Here is an 18836-nt window from a genome sequence, read left to right as displayed (position 1 = left end):
ACAATGTCAATAATACCCGTTCGTCCATTGCTGCAGCCGCTGCGCCCCGTCGCCTTCGTCTGCCGCGCCTGCAGACGCGATGTCCGCCTCATGACCTCGACCGCGGCTCTGCGCTCCGGCCACAGCAAATGGGCCACGATCAAGCACGACAAGGGCAAGAACGACTCGGCGAAGACCAAGGCGCGCGCCGCCTTCTCGCACGACATAGCGCTGGCGACGAAGCGTGGGTGATCCAGCACAAAGCAAAGCCCAAACCCGCAATTGCACACACGACTGACAATTATTTCCACGCCAACAGTCTACGGCCCCGAGCCATCGCAAAACCCACGACTCGCGCTCGCAATCGACAAGGCCAAGAAGGCATCAATGCCGAAAGCGGGCATTGACGCAGCGATAGCGCGCGGACAGGGCATTTCGGCGACGGGGACGGCGCTGGAAACGGTGACGGTCGAGGCGATGCTGCCGGCCAACGTTGCCGTGGTGCTCGAGTTCGAGACGGACAACCGGCTGCGCACGCTGGCGGACGTGCGCAACGCGATCAAGCGGGCGGGCGGCAACACGACGCCGGTGGGCTTCCTGTTCGAGCGCAAAGGCCGCGTCGCGTTCAAAGGGCGGGACGGCGTGACCGCCGACGCGGTGCTGGACGCGGCGCTCGAGGCGGGCGCGCTCGACGTCCTGGACGAGGAGGACGGTGACGCCATCGTCTTCACTGACCCGGCCGACACCAAGTCTGCCGCTGAGAGCATCTCCAAGGCTTTGCAGCTCGAGATCGACGCCATGGATATCGTCTGGGACCCTATTGAGGATACGATGGTCCCGCTCGATGGCAATGACGCCGTCGCCAATCTGAACAGGTTCCTGGACATGCTGGGCGAGGTGACGGGCGCGCAGGGCCTGTACATGAACGCGACGCAGGGGCGCGCCGACGACGGTGCCTGGGCCGACCTCATGGCCAGGGTGGCGTCGTTGTGAGCGGAGTGGGGTGTTTGTACTGTACAGGCGGCGCGAAAGCGACGCACACAGAGTAGGCAGAGCCCGTAGACTGTAGACTGTAGACCCTAGACCACAGAAAAAGAAGAAGAAACAGCAGCAGCAGCAACAGCCGCCGCCCATTGGCAACAACCAACGCACGCACTCCAGCCCAATCAATATACCCCCCAAAAAAACGCCTCCAATGCAACCCATCCTTTTCACCTCCCCCACGCACACTATTCCTCCCCCCCTCCCTCCCGGGCACCCTCCTCCCTCAACCGCCTCTCCCTCAGCGCCAGCCTCCGCGCCCTCAACCTCGCCAGCTCCCCTTCAATCTCGTCTTTCTCGTACGGCAGCTTGTGCGTCTGGTGCGGCTTAGGCCAGAAATCGGGCACGCTGAAGCGCTCCTCCAGGTTCGTGCCGAAGTAGTACATGTATCCGATCGGGAACAGGATGTAGAGCCCGAACTAAGGGTGGGAGGTTAGTGGAGGGGTGTGGGGGTTTGGGTTTATGGGGGTTTTGGGGAGGTGGAGGGGACTGACTTTGAAGATCTCGAGGTTGGGGCCGCCCATTTTGCAAGAGTGGTGAGGCGTGGAGGTGTTTGCTCTGGCTGTTTTGTTTGGTGGCCAATTGGGTGGGTTGGTGGGTGGGTGTGTCTAGGTGGGTAGGTAGGTAATGCGCGAGGCGTGCGTGATGGGCGGGGTGTCTCGTTCCTCGTGCCTGCCTTCCTATCCGGAGATATCCGCGAGATGGAATAATCTGGAGAACATGACAGCGCGGCGAAACAATCCTCCGATCTGATAACCTTTACTAGAGCGCGTTATCTGGACCTCGGCATCTTCTCCACACTCCACACTTGCCTTTCACTAATCGCCCGGACCGCGCTCCTTCACTGACGGACGTGCCCGCTTCATCATCCAAAAGCTCGGTTATACGGTGCTCGTACTACGTAGCTCCGCATGTGAAGAGCTGCGTACGGGGCTTCTTATACCGTCGTGTTGGGCTCGCTACCTCTCTACATACATACATAGTCTTTATCTCACTCTACCTACCTCTACTCCACATCCAACACTGACTGAATCCCCGCTTCACCCCACCACAATCACAAGTACAACCATGGCCGATACAACCCCCCAAGACGCCGTCACGCTGCACACGCGCGGCAAAATCGCCATCGTCACCCTGAACCAGCCCAAGAAACTCAACTCGATGGGCATGGACCTGTACTACCGGCTCGCGACGACGCTGAATGACATCGCGCAGCGCGACGACATTCTCGTCACGGTGCTGACGGGGAAGGGGCGGTTCTTTTCTGCGTATGGCGCCCTGCCCCTACCTAACCCCACAAACCACCCAAACCTACACTCCCTTCCCCCCACCCCACAACACACACACACACAAACACCGCACTAACACCCCCCAGCGGCGCCGACGTATCCCTAACGCGCGACCTCCCCCCCGAAACCGACGTGCGCCGCCACTGGCTCTCGACCTTCGTAGCAAACAACCTGCACCTAACGCGCGCCTTCTACACGCACCCGAAGATCCTGGTAACGGCGCTCAACGGCCCCGCAGTCGGCCTCTCGGCCGCGCTGATCGCCTTCTCGGACTTCATATACGCGGCGCCCCACGCGTACCTCTTGACGCCGTTTAGCTCGCTTGGCTTAGTCGCTGAGGGCGGCAGCAGCCGCGCGTTCGTGCAGCGTTTGGGCGTCGCGAAGGCGAATGAGGCGCTGTTGATGAGTAAGCGGATTACGGTGGACGAGATGCTGGCCGCGGGGTTTGTTAATGCCGTTGTGGATGTTGGTGCTGAGGCGGGCGGTGCAGCGGGTGGAGCAGCGGGTGGAGCAGCGGGTGAAGGGGGTGTAAAGTACGACAGCGACAAGTTCCTCGCCCGCGTCATCGGCATCGTGGAGGACAGGCTCGGCCCGCATCTGAACGCAGACAGTCTGCTAGGCATCAAGCAATTGGTGCGGGCCCCGGAGCGCGAGTTCCTGGACCGCGCGAATGTCGACGAGGTCTTTGCGGGCTTGGAACGCTTTGCGCGCGGCGTGCCGCAGGAAGAGTTTGCGCGGTTGAGGAGTGGCGAGAAGAGGCATAAGCTTTAGGTTGGGTGGGGTGGGGGTGGCGGGGAGGGAAGGAGGAGAAATGGAGTGGGGGGAGGGGGTGGTTTTGCTGCTTGTTTCTTTTATTTCCCTTTATTTCCTTTTCTTTCCCCTTCTTTTTTCCTTTTCTTTCTCTCTCCCCCTCTACCTTTAAGCTCTCACCAGCGCACTCCCGCGTAGGCATAGCATAGACTACCACCATCTCGACGACGACGATCAGTAGGTATAGACGAACGAACAATGACAACCGAACGAACAAATCCCTTTTACCTCTTCCCTAGGTATTAAATCCCAAATAATCTAAAGCTAAACCACCCACCCGTGCATATCCCCTCGCCCTCCCTCTTGCATACACGCACACACACACACACAACCAACCAAACCAGCCATCCATCCATCCATCCATATATCCCATCTATCTATCCATCCCACCACACAGCCCATCCCTCCCTTCTTCATCCATACACAAACACTCCTCCCCCACTCCCCTACATACATACATACAAACGTATCCAATCGCACAGAACAAAACAAGCCATCAACTCTGCGCCAGCCGCCGAATAATCTCCCGCATCTGCCCTTCTTCCTCCTTACTAACACGCTCATGTTTACCCTCCTCATTCCCGTCAATACCAACACCCTCTCCACCACCACCACCACCACCACCGCCCCCATCCCCACGCGCCCGCGACCGCAGCGCCAAACTACCAGCCAACGCATCGTCGCAGTCGCAGTCACTGCAATCGCTCACCTGCAGCACAAACGCGTCCGAGCGCCTGAGGGGGCGCCTGCGTCGGGGGCGGGGGGGCGGTGGTGCTGGCGTCTTGTCTTCCTTCCTCCCCTCCTTCTCAGAAGGGGGTGATGAAGGAGGAGAGGTAGCCAAATCTAGGTCTAGAGGTTCGGGAACGGCTACGGGGAAAGAGGGTTTGGTCTGCTTGTTACGCTTGTTCTGCTTGCTACGCTCGTCTGGCTTGTTAAGTTCGTCCAGGTCGCTATATTCGCCTTGCTCGTCCAACTTGTTAGGCTCGCTGTGCTCACTAAGCTCATTACGCTGGGCACGCTCGACACGCTCACTCCGCCCGCTCCGTTCGCCCCGCCCGCTCCTCCGCCGCAGACGCACTTCGCCCCTAAATAAAAACACGCATGTTAGCCAGCCCTTTACCATCCATTCACCCATCCCACACAAACAAACAATCAGCACAGCACATCACATGCCCCCATCAAGCACGCCCCACACCATCTCCTCGTGCCTTTCTTCCCCATCGCCCCACACACTCTCGCGGCCTCTTCCCTCCCAGCTCACGACCATCACGCCCCCCCGCACACGCACGCGCCGCCACGCCCCCGTCTCGTCTTTCACCCGGACGCCGTCGACAGGGCGCTTTTTTCCAGCGGTGCGAGCAGCGCGCGCAAGACGCCGCGAGAAGAGCAGAAGCGTGTGCTGCGTGGAGTCTGTGAGCGTGATGAGGGGGAGTTTTTGTGCGAGGGTGCAGGTGATGGTGGCGCGGTTGCGGGTGCGGTTGCGCGTGCGGCTGGGAAGGGGGTGGTGCGGTTTGCGGGACTGAGGTCGGAGGGCGTGCAGACGCGCGCCGAGTAGTGTGTGCGACAGCCCTGAGGGCGTGGTTAGTGTTATGGACGGGGTTTCGTACCGTGCTGGATCAATTGGGAGAGGTGGGGGGCCAGGGGCGCGGCGGCGGCGCGACCGCTGCCTCTGCTGCTGCTGGTCCTCGTCCTCGTCCTGGTCCGCGTCTTGGTCCTCGTCGTGGGTGGGGGAGGGGGTGCCGTTGCTGGAGCTGCTGAAGGTGAAGACATCGTTTTCGAGGCTGTCGTCGGCGGCGTAGAACTGGGCGTACAACAGGCGGTAGCCGCTGGTGTCGACGTGGGGACGGGCGGTCGTGCTGGCGTACGCTCCTGGGCGGTAGGCCGGCGACGAGCGGTCGAAGTTGTTGTGGTTGCGGCGGGAGAACTGGCGCGGAGGGGAGAGGTCAGACGGGGCAGCAAACTTGACACGTTTGGCGGGGTTGTTGTTGTTGCGGTGCTGGGGAGCGGAAGAAGGGTCCTGTGCGGGAGTTAGTTTTGTGTGAAGAGAACGAAAGCAGTGGGGCATACGACGTCGTCTAGATCCAGCGATGAGCGTTTGGGAGAGCGGGCACCTGGTGGCGTCTCCTCTTCGTCTTGGGTTCCCGCCTCGACACTTTCCAGCGTGGCCTCTTCTTTTTCTTTTTCTCCTTGCTCTTTCACTATGGCATTGTTGAAGCGCCTGATCTTCAGGCTGCGGACCTCCATGGCGGCCAAACGCGACGCTTTCTTCAGGGTCCGGTCATCCTTGTTGACCGCGTGTGCTGCATAGGCGATGCGGTGCTTCTCAATGGCAGCGTCGAGCTCTTTGCAGCTTTGGCATCTGAATGGCGGGGCGCCTGGACCGCTCGGATCCTCTTGTGGCTCGATCGCGTGGAGACATTGTGCACTGACGCTGCTTGACTCGACAGGGCTGTCACGTCTGTCATCCGTGGTCGGGAGTGAGAGTGATGACGTTTGCTCAGCGCCTTTTTCTTGGATTAATGATTGGTATTGCGTTCTGTTGCGGAGTGAAGACGTAGAGCTGGACGACGCCTCTTTAGCCATTCTGGCTGCGTACTCTGGCCATGAAAGGGCTGACTTGGGTTTACAGAATCCGGCTGGAAGAATGTCACACTCTCAGTCGTGGAAAGTGTCTGGTGTAAAAAGAACGAGTTGCTACAGCGAGTGTGCTAGTGCCGGCAGAAAAGAAAGCGTCGGGGGATCAGCAATAAGTGAAGGACTGCGAGTGAGAGCAGCTGACGGTGCGGAGGCGCGTGTCTTTTGCGTTGAGTGTCGGAAAGAAGGGCCAAGGAAGAAAGAGTGACGTTTTGATGTGGTGTTCCATCTTGGTTCAGGGTTCGGAAGAACCGTCGAGTGGCCGTCGACCGCCGGTCATGCCGTCACTCGCACAATTTCCATGCCTGGAAATTAATTGAGCAAGCCACAGAAGCAGTCGAAGAAATAGCGGCCGATGCTAGCAATTGAATCACTGGATGAGTACTTTGTCGAATCTTCACTTTTATCTGCTGAATGGTCTTTGGGACGAGTCACGAAGGATTGAACGTTTCTTAGTCTTTACACATTTGGGGTCGAGTGTTCTTTGGGAATTGGGCTATCATGTCCGTGTATGTAATCCTGCAATCCTGCAGCCCCATTTTCCTGCCTGATCTGCCATTCTGCCTCCTCCGCTTGAGGTTCTCGATGCTGCTGCTCCTGCTGCTGGTGATAGTATAAGGGTTGGATTGTGGTTTTCGGCCTGCTGGCAGGTACGGACGCATTGCTGGGGGTGTGCTGGGGGTCTTGATCGTGTTTGATGCCTGGTGGAAGGGTAGGATGAGGTTCTTGCTCTGCCTGCAGGATGTATGGAGTGGGATATTGCTGGAATTGTGCTCTTCTCGTGCTTCGGTCTGGTGTTGGAATAGGCGTAGGCGTTGCCGCGTGGGATGGTCGTGCCGTGCTCTATCATGCTGTGCCGTGTTGTACCGTGTAGGCGTTTAGAAGCTCTCTAGGCACGAAGGCCTCTCATTCGGAACCTCCAGATCAAGCTTGACGTCGCTGTACTCGATGCTCATGAGGAACACCGGTAGCTGTTCATGCCGGTTGCTCGATGATATCAACAGTGCTGATCAGCTAGATCGTAAGAAGCCGACCAGCTACCTCGCGAGCATAAGCAGCTACCGCCGCGTATCCCTACAACAACAATCAGCCACCATCATCCAAAAGCAGCAGCAGCAGCACACAACAAAGCAACTTACCTCACGAACCCAATCACAGACCCAACTCCCTCATCGCGCGCTTAACCTGCGCCTTCTTCCTCATCTCCACGAACAGCTTCGTCAGCCGTCCGCCGCTCTCCTCCTCCTGCTGAGGCAGCACGGCCCAACGGCGGCGGTCGTAGCGCAGCGGGTGGTGGAGGCCGGGCGTGGGCGAGGGCGGGGGCGAGCAGGCGGGAGTGCAGCGGCGGAGAAGCCCGCAGCAGGATAGGGCGGAGGGGGGCGCCATGGTGTTGTTCGTTGGTGGTGTTGAGGGTCGTGCTTGGAGGACGGGTTGTGGGAGGAGGGAGGTGGGAGGTAGGGGTTTTTTTAAACGGAGGGGTGGTGTGGGGCACGTGCTTGGATGGTGGAGGGGGTTGGTGAAGTGAGTTGCGGCGCTTTTGGGCGGCAGGACGGAAGAGACTAGGACGTAAAGGGATGAAGAGTAGGTGTGCTTTTGGGGCCTTGTAGGGTAAGGCGGTGGCAGTGCGAGTATGCAGCTTTGAGGCTTTCTTGGGCAGGCGAGTGGGCTTGAATTTATGTGCCGTCGTGCCAATACAAAATGCAATCCAACTCTCTTACAACCCAACCATTGTAGGCTGTCTAATTGTCCCATCTCTCTACGGTTTATGTGTTCATACCGTCATTCGAAAGGTTTCACAAACAAATTCAATATTGTTCCCAAACACTGAAGAATTGCTCCGGGCCCCTATCACAATTACCACGCCTGTGTGCGTAAAGCCTTCGACGAGTACGTAAAAAAGCTATTGCTAACGCGATTGGATCACTTCTGGCCTGCTTGATCATTGTGACTACCCGCACGGCGAGTTGCTGTTCCTACAATGCATACTTTTGTCTCCACCCGTATAAAGCGCGATTTGTGCCCCCAGCCCTTGTTCCCCATGTTCAGCGCTTTGTAGTGACCTTAGTCCTTATCTGTATCCTGCGCATGACGGTTGTGAGCAGAAGAGGATGTTTGCTCTGAGGACCTTCCGCGAATTTGGTGTGGTCACGTCGAGTTGCGACCCGTCGCCTGTGCAGGGGTGCTTCTGCGTAGTGTAGCACCGGGCCCAATCCCTTAGTTTTTGTCCTCCGGCAACATTCGCTAAGATCTTGCATTGTGCTTCATAATTCAGGTTCGCTGCAGGTTTGTGTACGGTGAGGAGAGGGCGCATCGTGAGATGTAGGTAGTGCGGAAGGGGAAGTCTGAGTGCTTGAAGGGAGAGGCGCATGGAAGGCCCGCGGTATGCTAGTGGAAGGATTGTTTGATTGAATCGGCTAGTTGCAACTTGGGATTCTGTATTGATCTCTGTTTGTAAGTTTGTTAGCGAGATGCTCATGTCCTTGTCAAAGGAGGTTTGGGCCAACGTTTGCTTTGCGCCACGCTCTGGAAGAACAAGGGACTCACCTTTTGCTCCCTAGCCACTTCTGGCAATTCTTGAAACATGTTTTCTTCGAAAATCCCACTACTGTAAATACAAACCAGTATGTTTGTTGGTATCGGCCAGGTGCTTATGGTGTCTAACCACAATCTCTCTCCCGCCAGACAGCCCTTCGCGGCGGCAAAATCATCGCAAACTCCCAACCTGCCGGCTGCATGATCCATGTCCGCGAGCCAATTCAGAGCATCGAGGCGCGCTTCTGAGGCCTAGAGCGGAGTGCAGGTCGTACTCTTGACGTTTAGGAGGTCGAAATGTTCCGGGTAGCAGTTGATCCCGCGCAACCATACCACGTTTGTCGACGCTCCAGGGGTTCGTATCTTCGCTTCAGTTCTGACGTGCCATAGTTCCACTAGCAAGGCCGCTCATGGTCAACCTGAAGATGCGCGTTTGGCCTTGAAAAGCGATTTCGGAGCTCGTCCTGGCACAGGTGTTATCTGTGGCAACGCGTCTCATTCCGAGATACCAATCCGACAGGGTTTACCCCTACTCCGTGAAATTAGCATATCAGGGAAGCCAGGTCACGATCATCTTAAAGGGTTTGAGAGCATCAACGCGGAGCGAGGAGGGCGACTTGAGAGCGCTTCGGAGAGGTCTCCAGGTGCAGACCAGTCGACACGCTGGATACATGACGAGACCTACACAGTAGTCAGGAGTTAAGTTGTTTGTTGGTTGTCTTTAGGGAGGGTCTATTGTCACCTGCTGAATCCGAGTTTGCAAGGCCTTGTGTCCTTCGGGGAGGCCTCGTCGGCGACGCTGTTCCAGACCTGCGCCCTTCTAGGCCGCTCTCACCTTACCGGCAGAAGCGGGTAAGCGAATAATAAAAAAGTAAATGTGATTTTAATCGGAGATGCGCCGAATGCTGTCGTATGGTGCTGGAGGGCCCTTTCGTGGGTGGAGTGGTAGTTGGTAGGTGTTGGGCTTGCCGCCTTGCTGGGCTCTCGACCGCTCCGCCTGTCTGACGGCAATGGCCGTGGTCACGCCCGCGACCGGCTGGAAACCGTCCTGCATTTTGATCAAATTTAACCACCATACACTCAAACTGTTCTACGGTTATCTTGTCGCCTGTATTTTAGCTTGAAAAATGTTCATACCTCTGTCCTGATTGCTTTGGCAGGATCGTGTACACGACGGCTCCGCGCTGGACGATGTGATTGTCATACTGGGCTCCAATGTCGCGAATGGCAAGCAAACTGGCCCTGGCACCGCCCGGGCACTGGAAAAAAAAAAGAAGTCCAATGGGGCCAGTGTGCGCATGGAACAGGTTGAGGACTTCGGCATCCCGAAGAGGAGGTCGAGGATGCCGTTCGATGGTACCGGCATTGGCTCAGCCGAAGATGAAGACCCCAACGACATGCAGTTCCTGCCCATTGGCGCTCTCTCCGGACGCCTCCATCACTGGTTGCCGTCGTGCATGGGATTCTGGGTGGGCTTCCCGCTATCGGCAATTGCAGACACATGCTGAAGCAGGCTCTGGGCATCAAGAGCGAGAAAGGGACTCCAAATGGTGGACATAGAAACGAAGCTCTCCAAGTACAACCTGAATCACATCCAAGAAGAACACAACAGCGTCACTTTGAAAGCAAGCAAAGGCAAAGCAGTAAGATTAAATGACATTAAAGCTACCAAAGATCACGGAAGTCATGGGTATGTAGCATAGTGGAAGAAGGAGTACGCGATAGATCACCAACCCGAAAGTTAGGTCTGGATGAGCGCGAGTCCCAATTATCTATGCAGTTCAATCTAGCCGTCGACAAGATACCGCGAGGGGACACTGAAAAGTCCATGAGGCATTACATGTCGAGGCGTTCAAAGAGAACGCCCACCATTGCTGGTGAGCCGTGGAGGAAAAAGAGAGAGAGGGAGGGCGGAGGGAGGGTCGTTTATATAGATGTTGGACGGCGCTAGCAGAGCAGTAAGCGAGGAGTTTTGGTAAATGAAAGCTATAGATCAGTCGAAAGAGGCGGAGCAGGAACACCAGCTCTGGAGTCGCTCGCACGGCAACTCGGGAGAGCTGTTTACACTGTTGGGGGGCTGGCGCGATAGGTGTACGCCCCCACACCCACCTGGATGCTCGAGGCTGGGCAGCCGGTTCTCTTTCCTGGTCCCTTCAATTGGACACATCTTTGTACTCAACGTTAAGGCGGAAGGCGTGACGCAAAGGTCGAAAAGGGAAGGAAGTGGTGAATGGGAGAAGCTGGAGTGAACTTGAAGGCATCATTACTGCCTTAGAACTAGCTGTTAACAACGGATATACATCTCGGGATATATGAGTCTTCGCGGATAATCGGGCCGCACTCCTAAGGCTACGGGTACCAGCTAATACGCCCGGCCAATCCTGGCAACAACGGGCTATTCAATTAGCTACTATACTACGAAACAGAGATAATAATATCTCCCTAGAATGGGTCCCAGGCCACGTCAACGTCCCTGGAAACGAAAGAGCGGATAAACTCGCTAAAAAAGCTACCCTACTTACACCTTGAGAGAAAAACACTAGCTATACGTACTATAGCATGCTAGTAAAGGCTAAAATCTATACGGCGTAGGAGAAGCAGCTTAGATCTACCCTACCGAGTTCCTACGCTAAGATATTTCCACTAGTAGCAAAGCGCAGCTACAAACCGCCCTCTAACGAGCGCGAAATAGCCTCCGCTTTCTATCAACTAAAGCTAGGACACGGCTACTTTAAGTCCTACCTTCATCGATTTAACTATACTACTACGGATAAGTATCGATGCTCAGGAACGGCAATCTAGACCCCGGAACACCTCCTACTAAAATACCCTCTATTAAGGCCCTAACGGGCTCATCTAAAGGACGCTTTAAGACAAAACAACGCGAACTTTAAGGATCTTTTCTCCAAAACAAAGAACATTGCGGCTACGGTCTAATTTCTTAAGTCTACTAAGGTTGCTACGCGCTCATAGTACCTTACCGACGCCTCTAACGAGGTATAAAAACGTCGAGCACGTCCACTCCTTTTCTTTCCTACTTTTATGTTTTTAGCCCTCGAAGGCGAACCGTTGCTTGTACCTACCTAGATCTAGCTATAGGGTGAAAGTCCCTCCCTAGCTACTTTTCTTTCCTAGACCTAGCTTTAATAGCTCGTCTTTAATAGTCCCCGACTCTAAAAGGACGTTAAACCTAAATAAATAAATAAATAAATAAATGTACTCAACGTTATACCATACATTTGCCCTTGTCTCCTAGTCCGCTATCAACATGCGAAAGATCAGTTCACAGGTGTGGCTCATGATCAATTGGTGGGCGGTAAGCATGTGAGAGAAGTGAAAGGCGAAGAGCATTGAGGAAAGGCGTGGTATAGCGGCTTATTGTTGTTGCCCTCTGCCTGGGGACGCGTCGATCCGAAATATCACCCTCCTGGCCTTCAGTGTGGCACTTCCGTCGCTCCCAACTCTGTCTGCCAGGAGATGCTCTTCTGGCATGTTCAGGTTGGTAGAAAGTAATCCGATCATTCTCCACACTTAAAGAGCTCTGACACGGCTTGGAGGCGCTTCGTAGATGCGTCTGCCGCACGTTGTTGGACTGAGATGCTAAGCATGGCTATAGATGATCGCTAACACTTCAGCGTATCCTGGCTGATATTGGTTGTGAAAATCGCTCTTTGGTAGAGATCGATGTTCTACTTGCGATGCTTTAAATGATCTAGCTCTTGGCTCTCTTCCACAACAGCTGTGAAATGTGTGTATCATTGAAGTGGACCGCATACAAACATTGCCCGGCCCTGCGTACCAGTGCATGCCATTGTGGGCTTTAGCCACCTTCTACGTACTACGCCGACTCTGTAGTAGCACATTCACTTCAACAGCGAACTGAACTGATTGAGCATTCACGAGCCCCCGTTCGCAATAGTCACACATGCCAACCCCTATGGGCCATGGCAGCTGCCCTGACTAATTTCCCCGGCCATTACCCCAGCATTGGCGCTATGCCGGCACCCCTCCACACCGACAGAAGTTAGCAGAAGGTTCAACAGCGCTCTAAAGCCTTCTGGCGCCTTCTAGCGGCTGCTTTCTAGCTTTCCCCGTGACATCAGACCCTCGCTTACGGCGAGCACAGGCCACTCCTGACCCTATATAAGTGCCCTCCACCCCTGCCTCATTTTTTTCTTCAGTTCTCTTTGCCATTTGGCTTAGATCTAAATGCAGACTATCTGTTCTTTTCAGTTTAATCGCTGGAAGCCCTCTACGGAGGTGCCTCGTGATTAACTAGTTTTTGGAACTAGTGCGGTGGCTGCTGCGGCTTTTTGCTCGGTAGTTACTGCCACCGTGTCACTCGTATTTCACTGCTTCGGGTCGACGCAACCTCTTTTTGAGGTCTTTGTTTTCATTGTCGCGCTTGCTATATTGAGGCCTTCGAGGAAGACACTCTTCTCAGCTTTTGGCTTCTCGTTTTTCACATTGCTTCGTGTTTCTCTACGCTTCATGCCTGGCTGTAAGCTGAGGCGCAACTCGTGGTCAGACGCGGCGCCTGATGAGGGGTTTGTGTTACTGGGACCTTGAGTGGTGGCGAGGAGCCGCTCGGATGCCGGCTTCAAGACCTGTAAGATTGTGATGGGTTTCCACTTACCAGCCGCGACACTGCTGAGACAACGTAGCTGTGTTGCTAGGAACTCATGCTGGCTACGCGTAAGCGCATCGAACAAGCGCCGCCTATGCTAAGCACCTGGAGGCGAGCGTTGATGTCCCCTAGTGCCGTTAGTCCGGGACAAGCTTGGCTACGCCCCGTGAAACGTTCGTATCTTGACCTGCGGACTTTGGACGACCTAAGAGAGTTAGAGAAACACAGGAGACGATGGCATTTCTGGTGTTTTGCGATAAGCCAGGGCCCAATGTTACAAGGGGGTAAGCCGACGCGTGGGAGCGCCATTTCACAACACTCCTGCAACAGGTGACGTTGAGTTTTCTACAAACCACTCAAATTGACTTTCCAGAGCCGAATAGCATCTTTCACAGAGCTTATAGAACTTACCAGTGCGAGGGAGGTACAGTTCGCTCGCTTGCCTTGGGCAAAGTCGACAAGCCGACGAAACCTCCGCGGCCTAACTCCTCTACGCTTACTGGCACGTCCTGCGCAGAACAAACTCAAGCTGCAAGCAAGTATCTTACGACAATGCGTTTTCCGTCCCACGCTTGCTCACCAAATGCCGACTCTATGCGCATCTCAGCACCACGCCAACCAAAACCAAAGTCTCCTCTCTCGAACCCGCCACAGCGCGGCCACGCGCTCGAAGCGCAACCAGAACGCAAGAATCTCAGCCGAGCAAGTACTGCGTCTTCACGTCTGCCGGGCGGCGACAGACATCGTGGCGGTGAGTCCGGAGGAAGACCCCGGACAGTTCCGCGCCTACGCTTACATCCAAATCAATCCAAGAAGCTCAAGGTACCTCCTAAGCGTAAAAGGCTAGTGCTGATGAGATTGCTAACAGCTCGTAGTCGCGAATAGTTTCAGGAGATGCGGTAGAGCCTGTGAGGACCTGCCGGACGACTCGAAGAAATACGGGACACAGCATGTGCGATGGGACAAAAGGCTCCAGATCTATCACTCTAGTTTGGCGGATCAGCGATGCGAAAGCAAACAAAGATGACCCTTTGGTCAATGGAAGGTACGAGAGCACGCCAGTCCGAAAGGCTGGAGGCTCGGGGAAAGGACACACTAACTGACAAAGAAGCGCACAAGACAACATAACTCTCTATTGACAGCTGCATAAGAGTTGGATCATCTGCGTCAACATGCTGCGCGTCTCTTCTAGCCTACTTCCGCGAAGGTTGCTGCTCGACTGACGGTTTGACCGAATCGAGCTTGCTCGGCGCCACTGGTCTTCCGGGGAGAATCCCTGTACTTCGCGGCAACACAACAAGAGGCAGCCTTTTTAACAACCAAGAAACCCAGAAATGTCATCATGGGAGGCATTGACGGCGAGAGCAGGCAGGGCCATTTGGATGTCTACTCTCCTTGATCACTCGTGATGGCCGAGACAGAGAAGCATCTATGGTCTGCAGTATTGAGAGACGGTACAAGCAGACAAACGGATAGAGCTCTAGTAAGTACGCACTTGCTGTCGCTACGGCCTTCATTCTGTTCTCTTCCGCCTCGCTCAAAACTAACATTGAAAGCAGTAGCAGCAACAACAGCGAGCAACAGCAAGCAACAGCAAGCAACAGCAAGCGTCCGCATCAGAGCTTTCGGCATTAGCACCAGCATCAAGGTCCTCTTCGAATCTCCCTTCCGTCCCTCCTCCGCCCACCATTGATAACGACGTCTTCTCCCGCTTCGTCCTTCCAACGCTCTCTAGGAAACACGCCTGTACTCCATCCTCTATCCGATCGCCATGAGCATGACTTCAGCGGTCAGCCGAGGGCTTTTGTGCGATGGAGAGCAAGGACTTAGGCGATCGACAGGAACGATGGTGGCCAGAGCGCCACCGCCGGCCAATTGTAACAACCCTAAACCGTTCTCTTGGCCAACAAACTACAGTGACTCCTTAGCTGGTGCTGACGAGCGCTCATGGTGTGAAGGGACGTGGGAAGCGGCGCAAGCGATGAAAAGAGCTGATGGAAGGAAGTTGAACCATGGAGTGTCTCAGAGTAACAAGGAGAGGACCTGTACGCCATAGGCTGAGGCCTTGTCGACTACGGTAGCGCAACAGCGCTTGCTTTTACACATTCGCGATTGATCTGCAAAGAATTGGGAGGGTCGCCATAATCAGGTAAGGATTTCAGGTTGTGTGCTTCCCCTGTTTTCCTTCAGGACGGTACGGCACGGCGACATCGGCTCACAGTTACGCAGCACCTCAGGCGCCGAAACCACTCTACAGTCCAGAATTCATGGCTGACTTCAACCCAAGTATAATTTTATCAGAGATCAGCAGTTCCACTTGCGGATTATGATACCAAGCTCGCATGAGCATGGACAGCAAGGATATTGGAACAGCTTCGAGGACGAGCAGACCCGCAATCTTACACGACCGCAACTCGGAAGCCACACTGGAATCAGCGACGGGAGGGCAAGGGAGCACCCGAAACAAAGCGGTCCTGAGACAAATGACATCCTGCAGCATCCCGCCCTCGCCACTAGCTCAAACCTTCCACACGAAAAAAAGAGCATAAAGGCCAAATATTTGTCAAACCTCTATCACTTGAAGGGGGGAATAAGTATGGAAACTTCATGAAAGAGAGAAAGGAAAGCATCACCCGAACGCGACAAGAGAGCAATACACGGCGCCCTGCATGTGCCGCTATGCTGAAGCGCAAGTGGGTCTTGCATACGCACTCTCAATTAAACCAACCAGGATGCGAGGTTTGGAAACGGACAGGCTGATGCCTAAGCTCAGATACATGCTCATGTAAGAACTTCGATCGGCTCAGGGTACAATTTGTGACTAACAGGAAAGTGACAAGCAGGTATTTGGCAGGAAGCCCGATAGCATCGAACGATAATCCTGACAATACTCCTGCACCGTTCTTCCAAGCGCAATCAGGAATTCCAAAGCAATAAGTCACACGATAGTCTGGAGCTGAGATCCAGCCTCCAGGATACCCAGCATACCGGCCTGGGAGGAGCGCGGTGGGCATAAATCACAAACGGCTCCAGCCGCTGGCTTCGGTCGGCAATCGCCTCAGTGCCTTGAGCGCGGACAAGCAAAGGACCTCCAAACTACATGCCTCATAGTAAGGCCGAACCAATGCCCAAGAATGGATGACTGGCAGAGCAGCAGAGCACATTGGCAAGTACTCTTACTTCGGAGTTGAGTAGTTGGTCTCGACTCAGCTCGGTCTTCCGACTTTCCGCGCCCATTGTACCAGCTGTGGACATAACAAACAAACCTGGAGAACACAAACGGGGCAGGGACCAGTGGACCACATGGGAAGGGCCGGCTCTTGAGGAGCGTGTCGAGCTGATGAACGACGATGAAAAATAGACTTGGGCGCTCAAGAGTATAGTCTCATGAGAAGAAGATAACTGGTCGGGTAGGGAGATGAAATATCGGATATTATGTGGTGGTCACATTCTAGCAGCAGCGATGAAAGGCTAATTTGTTTAAGGAACTGAAGAGCGCGGAGACTCAAGAATAGATTGTTCAGCAGAAGAAATGGTCTAAAATATACAGCAAGAGCGTAGACGATTAGGCTCGAAGTATTGTACAAGCGGGAGAGACGTAAGTTTATGTGAGCAAGAGAGCAGCGGCAGCGGCGCCTGTATACATCATACTCCAAAGCCAAGCCCGCACCCACACTCTCGCGCCCGCAGCTACGCCCGAGATCCTTAACCCCAACCCTGCTTGCGGCCTCTCTCACAGTAACGCACATCCAACCGGCTTTAGCAGCGCCAGCACATAATATGACTCGCTCCTGCACCTCCCTTTTCCTAAGGTCCACCCCTTGGACGTCCGCTCGCGCGCCTCGCACGCGTGTTGGGCGTTTCACAATCTTCTTTTTTGTTTGACGAGTGTACGACTCAGCGGCGGACAACGTCATTGGACGGCGCGCTGGGGAGCAAATTACTATGCAGATAAATATCTCATAAGGGTGGCGTAGGTAGGTATATTTTTGCTGGATTCGTTGGTGGGTTCGTGTTGGAGGGTGGAGGTGGAGGAGGCCAGAGGGTGGACGGGTTGGCGGTACTAGAGCTATCAGATTGTCAGACCGGTACTCTGTCAGCATGATTTTTCCCCAAGCAGTAAAGTGCCAACCTACGCCACATGTCTTACGCTGGAATCCTATGGTTCGCACTACACGGGAGGCCGCTTGGCTAGCTCGAATCGAGTCCAGCAGCTAAAGCAAAGGCCCCTAACATGTCCGACAATAAGCGCCATCCATTGTCCGCAGGTCCAACCAACCTTCATTATAAGCCTCCGAACTGATCTAACTATAGTGTCATCGTTCGGCCCAGCTCTGCGGAAAAAAGTAAATACACGCCGCCGGCTGCCCCGCGGGCACGTCGCCTATAGGGATGATGAAGACGACGCGCCTCTCACCGACATAGAAAGTGTACTGTCCATTGATCTGAAGATGCCAGTGTGCTCGATCGAGCGGCAAAAAATAGAAATGTTTTTTAGTATTCCGAATTTCGATCCGTGCTGGGACAGCTTGACATCCAAACCCTATCCAACAATATTTCTGGCCTTCAATTCACCTATCTCCTTCAAAGTTGGCATAAGACAGGGGTCCTTTCCGCCAACGTTGCCTGCTTGGCTAATCTGACAGGGCGAGTTGTGTATGAAATGGGTGGAATGACGAGAGCGAGAGACGCTGCAGTTGGTTGGTGGCTGTGGCTGGTAGGTGGAGCTTCCGGAGTCGCGAATGGGTGAGCTGGTCCTCGTTCCGGCTGCTTGAGGGGACGAGCGGGTAATGTGTTCTTGTTTGGGATGTGAGTTGTCTGGATTTGTATAGTCACAGCGACGAGATAGAGGGTGCTGGGAGGCTTGTTCGCTGAAGTTGACGAGGGAGATGGTTATCGTGGTCGAGGTAAAGTCAAAGAGCGTGGGCAAGCCAGTGTCTCTGACTGTCTTATCAGCCCGTGCCTTGTAGAAGCGATTCTCGACGCCATGTTCTGTCGACATTGGACGATGTTAAGCGCGAGCAGGGGGCTATGGGCCTTGACAGGAATCTTTGGGTCCGGCGTGGGGTTTCGTTGTGCCCTCGAGGCGCGGCGGGCCAGTGGCGCTTTACGGTCATTGTCAGCTACCAGGCAGTCAGCTCGAACTAAGTTTGGCTGGATGACCTATCCCAGGACATTGGAACATATGATGGCTTGCTCGTCATGCCGCTGCTTGCGACGGTCCTGGTGAGCATGGCGTTGGACTTGGTGGCCTTGCTGGAGCCTCAACACCATTCGGCGGCGACACTGCGACTTGTAGATATGGTTGACGTCGACGCACACACCAAGTCATGGGAGACACTGAATGACGGAAGTCATGAACAAGCTCGTGTGATTGATTGGCTGTCTTCCTGCGCTTGATGTTGAGGAGAGCTCACTGACTCTACCGCGGAACGGCTGAGAAGCTTGCAGCGTCGGGTTCAATAAAAAAGAGATTGTGTTGCATGGGCGATACCGGGAGCTGGCCACTCGTGCCTTGCCGGTGTCTGGTGGACGGAAGGAGTGCATTGGCTAAGTGAAAGCATGTTTGCCCGTAGTGTAAAAGACTAAAAGGCGGCGCTCCAACTAAAACGTCACCACGGCGGGAATCGAACACCCAACCAGCCAGCCAAAAAAGGAATAAAAAAATGATCCAGGTCTCTTTGACGTTCGCGTGTCATCCTTAGTGCAGGGGCCATGCTAATCCTCTCTGTATCGTTAAACTGAACCAAATGTCCTATGGACGGAAGTTAGTCCCACAGTTTTGATTTATAACCCCAGAAAAATGCTGGATGGTATTGTTCGCTGCCATTAAAACAACGACGTATATACTGTGCTTGCGGGAGAAATTCGTGTGTCTTCTGTTTCCAAACTACATGGATAGGGGGAAATAGCCGCAGTGGATG

The 18836-nt window shown here is 54.5% G+C and overlaps 7 protein-coding genes across 7 annotated transcripts; 3 read left to right on the top strand and 4 right to left on the bottom strand.

Moving 5' to 3' along the window:
• Positions 1-90: 90 nt before the first annotated feature.
• Positions 91-972, top strand: K452DRAFT_312464 (uncharacterized protein; the record flags this gene model as incomplete). Its single annotated transcript, XM_033543561.1, has 2 exons — positions 91-223; positions 299-972. The coding sequence occupies 2 exons, from the start codon at positions 91-93 to the stop codon at positions 970-972; spliced, it is 807 nt and encodes a 268-aa protein (XP_033393015.1).
• A 236-nt stretch (positions 973-1208) lies between these two features.
• K452DRAFT_302058 (uncharacterized protein) lies at positions 1209-1544 on the bottom strand (the record flags this gene model as incomplete). The annotated part of the gene is made up of 2 exons (XM_033542536.1): positions 1209-1439; positions 1515-1544. The coding sequence occupies 2 exons, from the start codon at positions 1542-1544 to the stop codon at positions 1209-1211; spliced, it is 261 nt and encodes an 86-aa protein (XP_033393014.1).
• Positions 1545-1825: 281 nt separating this feature from the next.
• On the top strand, positions 1826-3489 carry K452DRAFT_353562 (uncharacterized protein). Its single transcript, XM_033545837.1, has 2 exons — positions 1826-2288; positions 2396-3489. The coding sequence occupies exons 1-2, from the start codon at positions 2089-2091 to the stop codon at positions 3078-3080; spliced, it is 885 nt and encodes a 294-aa protein (XP_033393013.1). The 5' UTR covers positions 1826-2088; the 3' UTR covers positions 3081-3489.
• Positions 3490-3615: 126 nt separating this feature from the next.
• On the bottom strand, positions 3616-5702 carry K452DRAFT_361969 (uncharacterized protein; the record flags this gene model as incomplete). Its single annotated transcript, XM_033546464.1, has 3 exons — positions 3616-4233; positions 4408-5136; positions 5187-5702. 3 exons carry the CDS (start codon positions 5700-5702, stop codon positions 3616-3618), a joined length of 1863 nt encoding a protein of 620 aa, XP_033393012.1.
• A 510-nt stretch (positions 5703-6212) lies between these two features.
• Positions 6213-7139, bottom strand: K452DRAFT_312461 (uncharacterized protein; the record flags this gene model as incomplete). The annotated part of the gene is made up of 3 exons (XM_033543560.1): positions 6213-6596; positions 6795-6827; positions 6939-7139. The coding sequence occupies 3 exons, from the start codon at positions 7137-7139 to the stop codon at positions 6213-6215; spliced, it is 618 nt and encodes a 205-aa protein (XP_033393011.1).
• Positions 7140-9295: 2156 nt separating this feature from the next.
• K452DRAFT_302054 (uncharacterized protein) lies at positions 9296-9793 on the top strand (the record flags this gene model as incomplete). Its single annotated transcript, XM_033542535.1, has 2 exons — positions 9296-9388; positions 9446-9793. 2 exons carry the CDS (start codon positions 9296-9298, stop codon positions 9791-9793), a joined length of 441 nt encoding a protein of 146 aa, XP_033393010.1.
• Positions 9794-17455: 7662 nt separating this feature from the next.
• On the bottom strand, positions 17456-17914 carry K452DRAFT_312460 (uncharacterized protein; the record flags this gene model as incomplete). The annotated part of the gene is made up of 1 exon (XM_033543559.1): positions 17456-17914. One exon carries the CDS (start codon positions 17912-17914, stop codon positions 17456-17458), a length of 459 nt encoding a protein of 152 aa, XP_033393009.1.
• Positions 17915-18836: the final 922 nt, after the last annotated feature.

This window comes from Aplosporella prunicola (genome assembly GCF_010093885.1).
Source record: "Aplosporella prunicola CBS 121167 unplaced genomic scaffold K452scaffold_31, whole genome shotgun sequence".
Lineage (NCBI taxonomy): Eukaryota > Fungi > Ascomycota > Dothideomycetes > Botryosphaeriales > Aplosporellaceae > Aplosporella > Aplosporella prunicola.
This window is presented reverse-complemented; position numbering and strand designations above follow the sequence as displayed.